Source organism: Ursus arctos, unplaced genomic scaffold, assembly GCF_023065955.2.
Source record: "Ursus arctos isolate Adak ecotype North America unplaced genomic scaffold, UrsArc2.0 scaffold_5, whole genome shotgun sequence".
Taxonomy (NCBI): domain Eukaryota; kingdom Metazoa; phylum Chordata; class Mammalia; order Carnivora; family Ursidae; genus Ursus; species Ursus arctos.
The window spans coordinates 11,523,799-11,540,244 of NW_026623067.1; the positions used below are offsets into that span (position 1 = coordinate 11,523,799).

The following is a 16,446-nucleotide window of genomic DNA, read 5'->3' on the forward strand; positions in this document are numbered from 1 at the left end:
TAAAAATAAAACCTTTATTGCTACAAAACGTTACTAATACAGGTCCACAAGCCCTTGCCGGAAACCCTTCGGGCCAGATATATTTAAGAATTTAGAATTCTTTGGGTTTTAGAAACTGCCAAGGTGCAGACGCTGAACAGCACATAACACCTCCAGAGACGGTTTGGGGTGGACCACGCTGCAATCAAAGACTTCAGTACTTCTGTGGAAAATTGTGAAAAGGCACACTGGCCTACAGATAGCCTCACTCCACTTTGGGTGGGGGTTTTGATGCCAAAACCCGGAAGAAACTTCTGGTTTGGGGTTTTGGATTTCAGAACTGCAGACCCAGGGGCGCCTGGGTGGCGCAGTCGTTGGGCGCCTGCCTTCGGCTCAGGGCGTGATCCCAGCGTTCCGGGATCGAGCCCCACATCAGGCTCCTCCGCTATGAGCCTGCTTCTTCCTCTCCCACTCCCCCTGCTTGTGTTCCCTCTCTCACTGGCTGTCTCTGTCAAATAAATAAATAAAATCTTAAAAAAAAAAAAGAAAAGAACTGCACACCTGGACTGACATGCCCATTTCCAGAATGGCACAGTGGCAGTGCGATGGTGAGGTGCCCAGACTGTAGCCAGACTTGCTGGCCTCCCGTCCTGGCTCGGACGTGAACCAGCCGTGGGACCTTGGGCTTCCATTTCCTCTCCTGTAGCACAGGATTGTTAATTCTCCCGCCCAGGCGTGCCACGAGGACTGAACAGCTTAGTACCTGTAAAGTGCTCAGAACCCTGCTTTGGACGCACGGATCATGATGGCATCACGAGGACAGGCAGACAGACGTTTAAGACACATTTTCGGTACGTTCGGAGAGTTTGGAGCTCCCTGCTGAGGCCTTTCAGGACACCAGGGCAGCTGAATCCTAGTATCAGAAATCTTTCACATCCTTGGACTTGGGGCCTCCCAGGGCTGCAGACATGGAGGTATCAGAAGTCCCAGCAGAGGCTCTGTCAGATCTTGGGGCCGTCCAGAGAGGTGAAAGGTGCCTGAGAGGGGCCCAGCCTTGTGTCCTTCATGACGGTGGCGTGGTCCCACCGCTGTGGCTCTCGAGTCCCCTCCCCTTGCACATCAGGTGGCTGCGAGATTGAAATTGCTTTCTGAATACACAAAAATGTGTGCCCCCCCCCCCCCCCCCCGCCGAGATTCTTGTTCACAAAGGAGACGTGGGCTTTCTGCTGCACTGGAAATTTGGAGGTAAGGCTGGATCTTCTCCAGACACTCCCTTCACTAGAATCTCCACAAGCATTTCCACAGGACAAGGTGGGACTCCTCTTTCCCTTACTGTAAAACTTCAAACCATTCAAAAGGACAGGATGGAAAATACTGACCATATTGTTTCCCATCCTTCAGCTGTGCTTGGCTAACAGGCCCCTGGGCAGCTGTCCTTCTGAACTTGTCCTCATCCACACAAAGATACCACCCTCACCCCTACACACCTGCACATACGTCATGGACCCCTTCCCCCTCACGCTCCCAGAACCACACACCCTCACACCACACCCCTCCTCATACACCCTCACCCCCTATACACCTGCACATACATCATGGAACCCTCCCCCTCACGCTCCCAGAACCACACACCCTCACACCACACCCCTCCTCATACACCCTCACCCCCTATACACCTGCACATACATCATGGAACCCTCCCCCTCACGCTCCCAGAACCACACACCCTCACACCCTCACACCACACCCCTCCTCATACACCCTCAGCCCCTACACCTGCACATACATCATGGACCCCCTCCCCCTCATGCTCCCAGAATCACACACCCTCACACCCTCACACACAAACACACAAACTCACTGCCCCCCAACACTTTAATCATTTTTACAAAAGAAAATATATACACACACAAGAACACACCTATACAAAGAGGCAGGCATTTGGCCATTTCTTCCAGATGCCAGCAGATGGGGTCAGGATGCTGCCTCCTTAACTCCTCGAGTGTTCTGCTTCTCCCCTAACTGGCCAGAGCCTCAGTTTTCATGTTGGGAAAGCAGAGGTGAGGATGACATGGCCCAACTCACAGAGCATCTGAGAGACTCATGCGGGATTTACACTTAACACGAGAGTATTTCGCAAATTGTCAAGTGTGAGCCGGTCCGAGGAATTATTCCCGTGCTCCTCCTCACCCCCAAGCAGAAGACAACTGGAGTTTTAAAAGGACTTCAGGAAGATGGCGAGGCTATCTCAGTGGCACAGACTGCTTGTAACGAGGCCGATGGTGCTGTGGAAGGCTCCGTTTTGGGGTGGGGTGGGCCCTTCACAGTGGGTCACGACGGTCAGCCCGCTAGCACCCTGGAGGCCCCCAAACACCCCACAAATCACCTCCTTGATCTGTGACCGTGGACTTGTGTCAGCAGAGCAGCTGAGTGGCCTCCACTGTCACTGGGCTTTGGGAATTCTGAGGGTCCTCTCCACCTGCAGGAGGAAGTAGGGAGGTGACCTGGCCTGCTCCCCAGCCTTCCCCCAAAGTCAGCGGTGGCTCCCTGGAGTGCCCCCTGCCCCTTCCACCTGGCTCCTGGATGGCAGGAGGGAGCAAGGGATGAGGCCATGCTGGAGACAGAAAGCTCTCAGCCACCACCCTGCCTCCATCTTTGGTTCTCGGGCATCTTAGCCGTGCTTGGGAGTACCTGGGGCTTCCTCCCCCCAACCCGCCCATCCCACAATCACCTGTGGCTTGATTGCAAGATTCCTTATTCCTGGCTGTGGGGAAAAAAGAACACAAAACCAGAGATTAGGTGGGTAGTAGGCAGAGGTGGGGTCCTGGGTCCCCACCTTTCATTTCCTCTCCCCCTAGAGGGCCTTGCCAAGGTCAGGCCTAGCGGTCTTCCCTGACTGTGGGATCGGCAGGGTCCTCAGGACGATGTATGGCTATGGGGTGGGGGTACTTGGGCTTTTCCATAGACGGGAACAGGGGCTCAATAGTAGTTGCTTCTCCCCAGGAGGGAATAGTTCTGGTGGAAGGATGGGAGCAGAGCATTTGTCCCTTCAGGGCTTGGTCAGCTGTGAGGGCCTTCCACCCCTCTTTTTCTTCCCTACCTACCTTGAGAGTACTGCTTGATGAAGATCCACACTCCAGCCATCAGCAAGAAAGTGATGGTGAAGATAGTGGAGACAACCACAGCACTGGTTTTCCACTGATGAGAGGGTGCTTCTGAGGAAGGCACAGAAAAGGGGGCACCAGCCTCAGGCCATGGGACTTTCTCTGGGTACCCTGGCACCCTCCCCTGCTCCTTCCCACCCCCTCCACCAAGCCCAGCTCCTCACCCCAGGCCACAGTGAGCGTATGGTTCAGGCCAGAGTGCTGCACGTGGCAAGTGTACCAGTCCTCCTTCCTGGCCGGCACCCGCACGGCTGCCCATGTCTGGTAGGTGCCATCTCCACTGGGGCGTGTCTCCACGTACTCAGTCTCTAGAACCAGCTCCTCCTCACCCAGCCACCAGCTCAATGAGATGTCCCGTGGGTAGAAGCCCCGGGCCCAGCATTTCAGGGTGATGCCTCCATCCTGGGCTGTGTGTCTTGTCACCTGCACTGTGGGCGGCTCTGCAGAGAGAGGTGGAGGGAGGAAGGCTGGTGAGAGGCTGTTCTCTGCCCATTCCTCATGTTGATCCTGGGCTCCCCTAGCATCTTCCAGGGTGGAGGACAGGGAGGAGATGGAGACAAGGTCTCTCTCTAGGGGAGGCATTCAACCAGTGTTGGAGGAAGGGATGACCCATTGCCAACCATCCCAAAGGGGCACAATCATGGGAATTCCATTGTGGGGATGTGACTTCTTGCCCCCAACCTCCAGGGAGGTCCTAGGTGGGACCATTGGGACCTATATTGACAACCCCCTTCTTCCCACAGAAACCTGTGGTTTTCTCAGAGACTTTACATACGTCCCCTGTGACTTCTTGCACATGATAGGAGCTGAACAAGAGGTTGAGTGAAGGCAAAAATGATGGTCCTTCCCTCAATTTGGAAGGAGGTGGTCACAAGTGTAGTTCAGGGGTCAAGACAGCCTGGAATTAAAGCCCAGCCTGATTCCTGTCCACAATCCCCCAGTCTCTCAGGGCCTGATAGGGATTCTTTGTTCTTTTTTCTCAGGGTTGTTGCAAATGACATCATCCAGGCATGATGGTTCATTTTATGTGTCAACTTTACTGGGCCACACGGTGCCTAGGCATTTGGTCAGTCATTATTCTGGGTGAGATTCACATTTGAACTAGCAGACTCAGTAAAGCAGATTGCTCTCCCCAGTGTGAGTGGGTCCCATCCAATCACTTGAGGATCAGAACAAGACAAAAAGTCTGAGTAAGAGGAACTCCTGCCTGCCGGACATCCTGCAGCTGGGGCATCGGTCTTTTCCTGTCTATGGACTCAAACGGAAACATTGGCTCTCCTGGGTCTGCGGCTTGCCAACTGCAGATCCTGGAACTCCCGATGCCCCACAATCAAGAGAGCTAATCCCTTAAATCTCGCTCTCTCTCTCCACATCTTGTTGGTTCTGTTTCTGTGGAGATTCCTGACTAATCCACCAGGTGACAGGTGTATAATATCCCCTGGTGCTGGATGAGAGCTCAGCACTCATTCAAGACACCCGTATGGTGCTTCTGGGAGGCAGAGGCTGTTGTGACCACCCCTGTGATACTGACGAGAGGACACTGAGGCACAGAAAGGGCAAGTTACTTGACCAAGGTCACACAGCCAGCAAGTCCTGGAGCCAGGATGTGGATCTGGAAGCTAGGCTCCAGTGCCTGAGCTCCGACCCATTGCACTCTGCTCTCATAATCACATCTTCTCTTGATGTTACTTGCCCTGCCTTCCCTTCAAGGAACCTCTTCCACGTTGCCTCAGCTGATTCACAGCCCGCCACTCAATCACCAGACAGTGATGGTGTGCTGGGGGCTCTGACCAGCCCCACCCACTAGCAGCCAGCGAGGCCTCTGCCTCCGCAGCCCCGAGCACCCCCTTCCCTCGTGTCCCTCCCAGTGCTTGTATTTCCAGCCCTGCTGGAGAAGTATGGGACACACCTAGAATCTGAGGAGCGTGGTCAGCATGAGCGGTGTGTGGGGGCAGAGGGGCAAAGGGCCTCAGCTTCCCTGGCAGTCCCCAGTAGTCCAGGGACTGGCCTAGTGAGGGACGCCATCCCCTGGGGCCTGAGGTCCGTTTCTGAAGGAGAACCACAGGATGTTAAACCCCCAGAGGGCTTTAGGAGTCACCTAGTTTAACCTGCTCACTCTATAGATGAATAAAACGAGGCCAAGAATCAGGGCCTCATTTACCAAGACCGCAGTGTGGTCCACGTCACCTGGAACGAGGGCCCGAGGTCGAGGCTTCTGTCCTGCTCTACATGAGGAAGCCCTCGGCTAGTCGGCCTACGTTCTGGGGCTCAGTGGGCTTATCTGAGCCAGGGGAGCACAGTCTGCCTCCTCACTGCCCACCCCCAGACTTGAGAACGGGAGTGTGGGCCCCTCTGTGTGGCCACAGCTGCTCCTTACCTTTCCGGGTGAGGCTCTGGCCTCCCAGCTCCAGGTACCTGTGCAGGGAAATGAGGCAGAGGCCTTCCAGGTAGGCCTTGTCATACTCAGCATAGCAGCGCTCTGTCTCCCACCAGCGCTTGGTCCGCACGGCCGCAGGTTTGGCTGACACCCAGCTCAGAGTCTCCAGGTCCAGTGACACGTGGTCCTGCCCATCAAAGCCAAACTGCCAGAAGCTGCTGGTACGGCCGTCCTCCCGGATCTCACAGCCAAACATCCGCTGAGTGCTGTGCATGCCTGTGCACGTGGGCGAGAAGGCTGCCGTTTGCATAGGCTGTGGGGTCGGATCCCTGAGAGCTGGAGAGAAGCCCACCAGCCACGGGGGCCTCCGAAGGGTGGGGAGCAGGGTGGTGGCATTTAAAACAAATGCTCCCTGGGTAACTGTCATGAGCAGCCAGAGCTGAGAAGCCTGTTAGGCCTCTCATACGAGAACACTTGAGTTCATAACTAGAGACATCAGAAGAACTCAGCTACTTATGGATGTAAGAGGTCAAGAAATACTCATGGTAAGACTGGGTCACACCCCAATTTCAGAGATGTGAAAGACGCGTTCAGATGTGAGCCTGGCTGCTAGCACAACGACTGGGGGCTTGGGGCTGGGGGCTGGTGGCGCTTATCCTGGGGCCCCTGGGCTAGTGTGTAGCTCTTCCCAGTCTCTGGCTTTTACACCTCATTTGGGTTTCCAGGCACAGAGAGGGAAAGGGCTGTGAACAAGGGGTGTGTTCATGCAGCACCAGAAGCAGCCAGCAGGGGGCGCGAGCGTGTCCGTGAGGAGAGAAGGAAGCTGTGGCCTGAAGGAAACGCTCCTGTTCCTCCCTGGCATTGGGTAGAGCAGGGGTCCTCCACTAGGTTCTCTCTCCCACCTTGAGCTGTCTGCCTAGTTCAGTTCATCTGGCTTCCCTCCCTGCATGGCAGAGTTGGTGTCTGAGAGCCCGGGGGTGCGTGTGAGGGAGGGAAAAGCCTCTGCCAGTCTGCTGGAGTCTGGAACCCTGGGTAGCTGAAGGGGAGGCATGGGGCCCCAGCGACTGTGGGTGCTTGCTGCGCTGGCCCCATGGGCTGACTACTGGAGCCACAACAGATTCTGAAGGGCCCGACGGCTCCTGCTTGGCTTGGGGAAAAGGTATGCACCAGGAGCATGCCTTGCACCCTCTCACGGGCTCAGGGGAGTGGCCTCTGTCCCCTAATGGGAGGGCATGGCTGCCGAGAGGGTCAGCATGCAGAGTGTGAAGGAAGGAGGAGATGGGGCAGCAGGAGCCTCTGACGCACCACTGCTGTGGTTGTGGTAGCCCATCACGGTCCACGTCTCCACCTGCTGCACCTTCGCCCAGGTCCTCTGCTTCTGGGTCTCTGTCTCCCAGTACTGGGCGTCCACGGTTGCCATCCATGGGGCCTGGGGCTTGGCCCTGTCCACACGACTGTCGTAATGGATGAAGGGCTGGTCATCCACGTAGCCTACGGCCAGAAACTGGGGAAGGCCCGGGCCTGGCTCTGACACGGCCAGGTAGTGGTAGTGGAGAGAGTGCGTCCCTGTGAAGACACAAGACAGTCAGGCTCACGTGGGCTGCCAGGATCTGCACCGCAGGCTGGTGTGACCGATGGGGACGGCAGTGGAAACCTATCCAGACTATTTGCCATCAGTAAGAGCAAGAACTGGGGCTTTCAGTAAAAATACAAGGGTCTCCAAATAGTTTAAATAAAGAATCAATCAATCAGTCAAACATCGAGGCCAAAGTTCATGTGCTAAGGCTTGTGGACTTTATTTCTAGGAAGTTTTCTAGTCCCCACCCCACCCCAGCGTTTACTTACTCATACTTCATACTCTTCTCTATTAAGTGTGATTATCTGGTTTCCCATCTCACAATGAAAAAGATATGATAAAGAAATTGGTTGTTTGGAAGTTTAATTTCCGTGGAATTATTCATTCTCTAGAGATACCTGGTAAAGCTGGGCCATGATTCCTAGCTTGAACCATTGCTGCCAAGGTGGTGGCATCTTGACTCCATTCCCCTCTCCCTCCTGTTCCCACGGCAGACATTGCTGTCATCTCTTTAGGTCCAAATGCTGCCTCAAGGTTTGTTCTCCACCATCTCTAGAAGCACCAGCTTATCCGTTTAACTTGGAGCTGGAGATGAAATCTATTTTGCAGCTCGCCCTGACTCAAGCTATGAAAACAAGTGTTATATCTTTAAGAAACCTCCTCCACCTTTCTCAGGGTCTCACTCCCAGAGACTCACTCCTTCATTTTTCTTTCTTTCCTTCCTTTCTCTCTTTCTCTCTTACTGGGTTCCACATTGTGGAGCCCAGTGCTGGGCTTGAACTCATGACACTGAGACTGAGATCTGAGCTGAGTTCAAGAGTCTGATGCTTAACTGACTGAACCATCCAGGGGCCCCTCCCTTACTCCATTTTTTAAAAAGACTTTGCTCGGCCCCCCTGGGTGACTCAGTTGGTTAAGCAGCTGCCTTTGGCTCAGGTCATGATCCCAGAATCCAGGAATCTGGGAATTGAGCCCCATGTCAGGCTCCCTGCTCAGCGGGGAGTCTGCTTCTCCCACTGCCCCTCACCCCGCTTGTGTGCTCTCACTCCCTCTCTCAAATAAATAAAATTAAAAAGAAAGGTTTTGCTCAAATGCTCCTTTCTCAATGAAGCCTTCCTTGCCCACTCTATTAAATATTTACGTCCCCAGCACGCCCCCTAGTGTTCTCTCTGGAGCATTACCACCACATAGAGACTACGTACTTCACCTGTTTCTCTCTTTTTAAAAAGATGTTATGTATTTATCTGTCAGAGAGAGAGAGAGAGCATACGCAGGGGGAGCAGCAGGCAGAGGGAGAAGCAGCCTCCCTGCTGAGCAAGGAGCCCGATGCGGGACTCGATTCCCAAGACTCTGGGATCATGACATGAGCCAAAGGCAGACACTTTACCGACTGACCCACCCAGGTGCCCTACCTGTTCCTCCTGTTAATAGTCTGTCTCTCCCCTGTAATGTGAGTTCCCCAAGGGCAGAGATTCCTGTAAGGATCCTTCTTTCCCAGCCTAGAACACCTTCTGGCCCACAAAAGATGCCCAGCATTTGAACATTCAAATATGAAAGGAGTCGTCAAACCCATCTCCACCCTCACAGCTTCATTTAAGCTCCAGGGCAGCCACAGCAAACTGGGCCGGCCCTTTGTACCTGCAGTTCCTTCTGCCCCGGGCAACTCCCTGTCTTCTCTCAGCCAATGTCCCTCATCCCTCAGGTTGCAGCTCCGGTGTCCCTTCCTCCAGGAAGCCCTCCTGCTTCCACCCTGACATCCCTCAGAGCAGTCTCTGTGCTCCCTGTGAAACTGTGGGCTCCATGGGGGCGGGCAATACACCCGACTGTGTCACCACTGTTTCCACAGGTCTTGGGGAGCACATCATGCTTGGCACACAGTGGATACTTCCTGCATTTATCGAGTTGGACAAAAAACAAGAGCATGAAAGGCAATGATGATGATCACAGCTGTCATTTTTGGAGAGTGACCATTCTGTGTCCTGCACCAGTATGACTGCTTTTCATTCACTATCTCAGTTGATCCTTAGTATGAACCCAAGATGGTATAGTTGGCCCCATTTCACAGATGAAGGAACTGAGGCCCAGGAGAGGGAGAGTACAGGACCCAAAGTCATGCACTAGAAAGAGAGGAGCCCGGATTCTCTTCCCAGAGCCTGCTTTTTCTAAGCTTAGGAAAAGGACGAGGCGCTCTCTTCTTGCACTGGTTAAACCTTATGTGAGGCGAGAGGGATCAATGTTGAAAGGGACTGAAGGGCTGACATCAGGCCTGGGCTGGTGCGGGCCTCCTGGGAAATGACGGACTCTCAGGGTGCTGTTTCCTTGCAACCACTGAGTTAAGATTAGTGGGGTGCTCCTGGGCTGGAAGCTGTGAACAGGCATGTAGGCCTTGAAAGGAACAGAGGCTATGGCTTCTCTATGCTAAGGTGACCCACCTGCTCCTTAGCCCTGATCTGTACAGCTCTCTGTCCTGGGACGGAGGGAGGGCAAAGAGCCTGTGTCCTTGGGTAGTTGCCTCTTGGGTGGTGGGGAAGCCATGCATGTTGTACTTTCTGTCCTGTCTCCTCCACAGCTAAGGCCACACAGTGTGGGAGGCTGAATTCTGGCCCCCTGAGATTTCCCTGAAACCTATGACTGTTACCTTACATGGTAAGAGGGACTTTGTAGATGTGATTAAATTAAGGATCTTGAGATGGGGAGATTATCCTGGATTGTCTAGGCAGGCCCTGAATGTGCCATTATGAAAGGGGACAGACAGAGGGACATTCCATGACTATCAGAGAAGGGGATGTGAAGATGGAACAGAGGAGGCAGGAAGGTGCCATGAGCCAAGGAATGCAGCTCTAGAAGCTGGAGAAAGCAAAGAAATGGGTTCTTCCCGAGAGCTTTTGTAGGGAGCTGTCCCGCGGCACCTTAGTTTCAGCCCAGAGAAGCCCATTTTGGACTTTCTGACCTCCAGAACTCTCGGAGAATAAATATATGTTGTCCTTAAGCTACCAAGTTGTGGCCCCCTTGTTACAGCAGCTATGGAAAACAAATACACATAATATGAGACCAAAGTCTGCTGTGTCTGTGAGTTTGGTGGACAGTTCAAACCCATGAGCCCTGGAGGTCCTGCTACCGGAAACAGAGAGAAGGACACGCGGTCTGGGAAGAAGGATGTCCTCTGAAAGCTGTGCCAATGTTTAAGCTGCCTCTAAGATGGGGGACGTGGAGTGAGGGAGCAGGGACCCTGGTGTTCCCACTACCAGAGCAAAGAGACCACCTAGGTGCTGACGTGCTCTTCCCTCAGCGTGGGAAGCTGGGAAAGGACAAGTGATCCAAGTTCGGGCCTGCAGGAAAGGGAGCAACACACATCTGGTTGTTTGCTGGGGCAGGTACACAATTTGCTTGCTAGGTAATGTGACTATTTATTACTGCTAACTTGCTTTAACGGCCAGTTACTTCTGGTGAAAAATGAGGGGCAGTCTATCCATGTATTATTTTGTAAAGTTACAAAATAGTCCTAAAGCACTTAGGTGCTGGGCCCCGTCCCAAGCATTTCACAAAATTTTGGCTCAGTTAACCCTCATAACAGTTATCAGGAAGGTACTATTGTGCTTGTCTATGACAGATGGGAAAACTGAGCCCCAAAGAGGCAAAGTCACCTGCCAAGCTCACACCAGTAGTGAAAAGCAGGGCCAGACTGCACACCCAGATTCTCAAGATGTCCCCTGGCCGGTACTTGCCCCTTTAGTGAACCCACGAAAGGCTGACGCTGTTGTGGCTAGCTGGGGACACGCGAGCAGCCCTCTCCCCTTGAGGCATCTCCCCACTCTCCGCCCTCCGCAGACACCACCCTGAACATGGTTTAAGTGGGCTCAGCTCTGCCCAGCCTTGCCGTATGGCCAGGTGCTGGGATAGCAGAAGAGCCCCAGGTACCTGCTCTTACGAAGCTTCTATGAATGTAGGAGAAGCAAGATAAATGAATAAAATGTATGACAGACTGGACAGCAATACGTTCTGAGGGGAAAAAAAGTAAAGCACAGACACACACAGTGTTAGGAGTGGGGTTTAAAATTCTAGATAGAATGGACAGGGAAGCCCCCCTCCCCAAGAAAACTCCTGAATAAAGACCTAAAGCAGCCAGCCATGTCAAGGTCTAGGAGAGAGCATTCTGGGTCTCCAGAAGGGAAAGCCAGTGGAAAGGTCCCGAGGCAGTAGTTTTCTTCTGGTGTCCTGAGGCTTTTGCAATAACGGCAGAAAAATAAAATGGTGGGATGACTCAGTAGCTGTAGGGGTGAAAGAAGGGGTTGACTCCCAAATCCTTCCTAGGCTTGTCCAGTTGGTGTCTGGAATGGCCTGGATACAGCCTCTGGCTTGCCCCTCCCTGCCATGGGGGCTCTGGTGCCTGGCGTCTGCTCTGTCCTGGACTTTTCACCCATGGTCTACACCCTGGCATCTGCTGCCCATCCCGGGAGTCAGGGAACTATTCAAGGACAAGTTCATGATTGTGGCCCCCTCATTCAGCTGGCTTCCAGGTACTGCCTCCCACATACCCAGTGAGACCGTTCCTTCTTCCCTGAAAATCCCACTGCCTACCTGATGGTCCCGGGAGCCCAGCCTGCTCTCTGTGGGGGCTCACAGGCTGCTCACACCTGTCTTTTTGTTCAGGGGGACAGTGTGAGCTGGGACTAGATTCCTCCTTGCTAACTGGATCCAAGAGGGATCCTCGTGCCGGGGGCTCCAGCCCAGAGTGAGGCAAAGCTGCTGAGCAATCATGACGCTACATCTGTAGTTTTGGAGGGAACCCCCCCTGCCAGGCTGGGGTCGGTACCAGGCAAGGTGAGACCACAGCAGGAGGAAGTGGGGGCCACATGGCAGGTGTCCCAGAGGAATCTGCTCATGCTGTGACATGGCCTAAGTAGCCACATGCCCACTGTTGCCTCAGGGCCCGTGTCATCAGCCACCCTTTCTTCCCTCACTGCTGCATCCTGGTCACTGCACCACATTGCCAGCCCCGCAAAAAGGGACAGTCCTACCCTCTTATGCACAGCCTTCCTCTTTCTCTGACTGGTGGGGGAGGGAGGAGCCTCACCCCTTTCCTACAACCCATGTGGCATTGCCACTCTCTAGCTGTGTGGCCTTATTCCACAGCTCCAGGCTTCGACTTCTTCATCTGTAAGTGGGGGCAAGTACTTGACCTGCTCCACAGTGCTGGTACATTTAGTGAGGTAATAAAAATAAGAAGTGTAGGCATGGAGGAAGGGTTCTGCAGACACCATTTGCTTAGCCTTTGTCCTTTCCTATCTGCAAGGGAGAGGTGGGCATGGGAAAAAGAGAGCTGGAGTGTGTGTGTGCAGGGGTGAGGGTGGGGAAAGATACCTGAGTGAAGCCCCCCAGAGCACCCTCCAGAGGGTCTGCCCTCTGTGCCCTCCACCTGAGCAAAGACAGTCTACCAGATCCCCAGACTGTGGAGGTGCCCTCCTGCATGCTAGGCGCTCCTGGCCTCTGCCATCTTGCCCCCTTTCTAGCAGGTAGGCAGTGCCTTACCTCCAGGCCATGGCTTGTTTCCTAACTTCAGGTCGGCTAGTTCTGCCATCACCACCTTCGCTAAGGAAGCTGGGCCATCGGCCACCAAAGGCAGCCCCCAGGGACTCTCTGCAAGGTAGAAATGGAAAAGGGAAATATGAATCTCAGGGCATAAATATCCTACACATCCTTGTCTCTGCTTAGAGAGATGGTATGAAATGACAAAGAGAGGCACATTGGAAGGGAAGAGGGACATGGGAGCCTTGTCTCAGGATTGACTGGAAACTTCTTTAGCATATAGTTGTAAAACCAACAGTGCTGAGTTCTGGGTCTTGGTGCCAGAGCTTTAGAAATATTGACTCATGGCATTTTTACTGCATCCCCCACTTAAGAGGGAAGCCAGGGCTGGGTTGCCCCTCCCTCTGCCAGACATTTTCCATCCAGCTGCTCCAGCCCCTCCTGGCAGTTTTGGCAATTCTGCTATGGACACAGATTTAGCGGGCTTGGAGGGAAGAGGAGAGGACACTAGCAGGCCTTGAAACCTCCCAGGTGATGCTCGAATGCTGCCAGGTGGAGAGCTCATGCCCTCTGGGTTCTGCCTGGTTCTGCCCAGCTCTGTCCACTTGCTCAGCTATGCCAGCCCTTGCAATATTACCCATTTGGCAAACAGCTGTTGAACACCTGCTACAAGCCAGGCACTGAGGTAGGTGCAGGTGTATGTGGGGACAGAGATAAACCAAGACAGTCATGGGCCTGAAAAAGCTCAGGTCTGACAGGGAGGATTCAATTGAACTAATAAATAAAAAATTAGTCCAATTAGGTGAGCAGGGCTGATGAGTGTTGTGGTGCAGGAAGACCCAGGTACCAGGAACACCTGGGGTGGGAAGGTGTTGGGGTCAAGGGCCTTATAGGCTGAAACTTTAAGGGGACCTCAGCAGCAGTGAGTTACAAGCCAGTGGGGGGTGGGTAAGAGGGAAGAACATCCTAGGCTAATGAACCTAGTGTTCCAGGACCAGCTGCATCAGCATCACCTTGGAACTTGCTAGAAATGCAAATTCGCAGGACCCAACCTAACCCTGCTGAATCCAAAGCTCTGGGGGTGGGGTCCAGGTTTCTGTAGTCCAACAAGCCCTCTAGGTGATTCTAAAGTTTGAACCACTTCAAACTTCCCTGCTGCAGCACTCGTGATATCTGCCCCATGAAAGACACTTCCCCATCTCTAGCTTCTGAAGGGAAAGCCTGGCATCCAGGAGTGTGGTGCGGGGGCCTGCCCCAACCCCTGGCTACCTCCCCTCCATGTGCCATCTCTCTTCTACAGTTTGGTACATCCCGGGCTTATCTCTCCACTCCTTCCCTCCTCCTTGGCTTGGGGTCCCGACTCCCTAGGTCAGCCCATTCCCTCCATAAGGAGACAGGGCCTATGTGCAAACACCCATGACCATCCCTGCCACACAGAATTGGAATCACCTGTATGCCCCTATAGTATACCCAGGGAGGGTTGGGGGGACTGTATGAACCTGAAAACCAATGCAGTCGTGGCCTAGGACACAGTGGCCCATGCCCCTGGGCTCCTGTTCCAAGGACCAAACTCTCCCCCAGTCTTTCCAGACAGCCAAGGTGATTCTCCTTCAGATGTTTTCCATGGGGAGCTGAGGGCTGAATCCTCCTGTTGACTTCAGGAGCCTCAACTTGGAGGGAAAAAATAACCTTCACGTGATTTCACGGACCTCTGGCTGAAATTTAGCCTTTCTCCCATGGTGAAGGCAAGAAAGCTCAGCAGGATCAGCAGGACCCGTGCTTCGGATTTGGACAGAAGCCACAGGGGCTTTTGAATCACACGACAGTTGTAGCAGACACGTGGACGTAAATTTACTCTAATTCCCACTTCGGGGAATTGTTGCTATTTGGTGCATCATTTAATGTGTTAACTTAGAAGCACACTTACTACATCTCACACATTTAGGTTTCTAATTAAAATTTTATTTTATTTTTTTAAAGATTTTATTTATTAATTAAAATTTTAAATAGCTTTATAGAAACATAGATTCCTCTGTAATCCTATGGATCTCTATTTATGTTTGTTTATTTAGAGAGCGCGCTGGTGGGGGAGGGGCAGAGAGAGGAAGAGTGAGAATTTTAAGCAGGCTCCACCTCACACTCAGTGGGGGAGCTTTATGGGGGCTCCATTTCAGGACCCTACGATCATGACCTGAGCCCAAATCAAGAGTCCCAAGCTTAACGGACTGAACAACCCAGGCGCCCCCCCCCCCCATGTATTTCATTTTATGCATTAAAAACATTCTGAGACCCGGTCCAAGGCATAAATGTTAAGAACTCAGACTTTAGATCCTGCCAGAAAGCGTCCTCTCTGGGCCCTATTTTAAATCGGCAAATAGTACATTGAGGCTTGTTCTGTGAGTTTAAATGGCTTCTGGTATGTGAAGCACTCAGAAGAGCTTGGTGTGAGGGTGACCAGCTATCGTTCCTACGGTGATGATGAACACTTCCTCATCTGTGCTAGTAATTGTTCCGGCATCTGTGCGGCCGGGAGGGGCGGTGCCCCATGGCAGCTGGGGGGAAATCCAGGATGAGGTCAGGCTCAGCTACCAATGCCAGAAGAATTAAAACTGGGAAAGAATGGAAATTCCGGACCAGGTCAGAGAGAACCTCGTTGCACCTCCTCCCCCGACACCCACGCCAGGGGACGCTCGGGCAACTCGAGAGAGGCTCGCCAAGGCTCCAGGGACGCCCACCATGAAGGGCGGACGCCTGCCCGAGCGGGCTGGCAGGGGACGCGCCAGCCGCTCTCAGATTCCTGCCCCCCACTGAGCTTCCCCAGGGCCTTCCTGGAGGACCCAGCCCCAGGAACCGAGCGGCGTCCTACGGAGGGGACCACGGGGACCCCTGAGAAGCTACGGCATCCTCTGCGTCCGGGCCGGGGTCACCGCCAGGCTTCGCGTCCCGCCGGCTTCCCGCAGGACTCTAAGCCAGATCCAGGAGCTACAGCGGGGGAGGCAGCAAACGGGGGCTCTAACCCAGGGCCCAACGCCACCTGCGGTCCTCGGTCTGCTCTCCAGCTCACCATCCCCGTTCCGCAAACGGGGAGGTGGCCTCCAATCGCTCCCTGCCTCCCCTACCCCAACTGCGCGCTGCTGGGCGACCCCTGGGGTTCTGCCCCAGGGCCCCAGCCTCTTCGCCCCGGGCCCCCCGGCCGCTCCGCCCCATCACCTGCCACGCACTCCGGCACTAGACCCAACAGCTGCAGGAGCAGCAGCATTGTCCGCAGCGGCGTCGAGGCGCGCGCGCTCCCGAGGACCCGAGAGTCGGGGTCAGCCAGCCTGGCGCGCAGCCCTCGGGCGTCGATTTCCCGGCAGTCGGTAATCAGCTGTGGGGCGGGTGGCCTGGCGCTAACCCGGGAGAGCTAGAGCTCAGCATCCGGAAGGCGGCGCACCCGCGACCTCTGAGGGCCTGGCTCGGCTCCGCCTCCGCTCCGCCGCGCCCCTCCGCGCCCCTACGCGCCCCGCCCGGCTCCGCCTACCGCTCTGGCTCTGGAGCTACCCTCCACCCACCACGGCTCCCCGATGTCTCCTTTGCTCGGCCTCTGAAGTAGAACAAAAAAATTTTACATATATATATGGAGGAAAAGCAATCTTGTTGGTAATTGTTAAATATAGCTGAAATGATGCGTCACTCAATCGTGAAATGAGACTCAGAGGTGGAGCTGTCGTTTGGAACCTTACGCAGGTGTCTGCAACTACATGTGATTCGAAAACAACTGTGGTTTCCACTGGGGACAAAAACGCAAGTCTTGCTAATACAGCAGAGCTTTGCTACCTCCATTC

At 54.0% G+C, this 16,446-nt stretch overlaps 1 protein-coding gene across 5 annotated transcripts; it reads right to left on the minus strand.

Moving 5' to 3' along the window:
- LOC113261534 (H-2 class I histocompatibility antigen, Q10 alpha chain-like) lies at positions 1–16,086 on the minus strand. 5 transcript variants are annotated; one of them, XR_008957639.1, is made up of 9 exons: positions 15,833–16,069; positions 12,626–12,733; positions 6,826–7,086; positions 5,521–5,796; positions 3,308–3,583; positions 3,084–3,194; positions 2,711–2,743; positions 1,524–2,458; positions 1–1,458 (listed from the first exon to the last, which is right to left on the minus strand). XR_008957639.1 is itself a non-coding variant. In XM_026507677.4 (9 exons), the coding sequence occupies exons 1-8, from the start codon at positions 15,879–15,881 to the stop codon at positions 2,394–2,396; spliced, it is 1,179 nt and encodes a 392-aa protein (XP_026363462.2). In that variant the 5' UTR covers positions 15,882–16,086; the 3' UTR covers positions 1–1,106; positions 2,366–2,393. The 5 variants fall into 5 exon arrangements, 3 of the variants coding, with proteins under 3 accessions (XP_026363462.2, XP_026363460.2, XP_044243225.2); XR_003318396.4 differs by having other exon boundaries at positions 1–1,106; positions 1,901–2,458; positions 15,833–16,061; XM_026507677.4 differs by having other exon boundaries at positions 1–1,106; positions 2,366–2,458; positions 15,833–16,086.
- Positions 16,087–16,446: the final 360 nt, after the last annotated feature.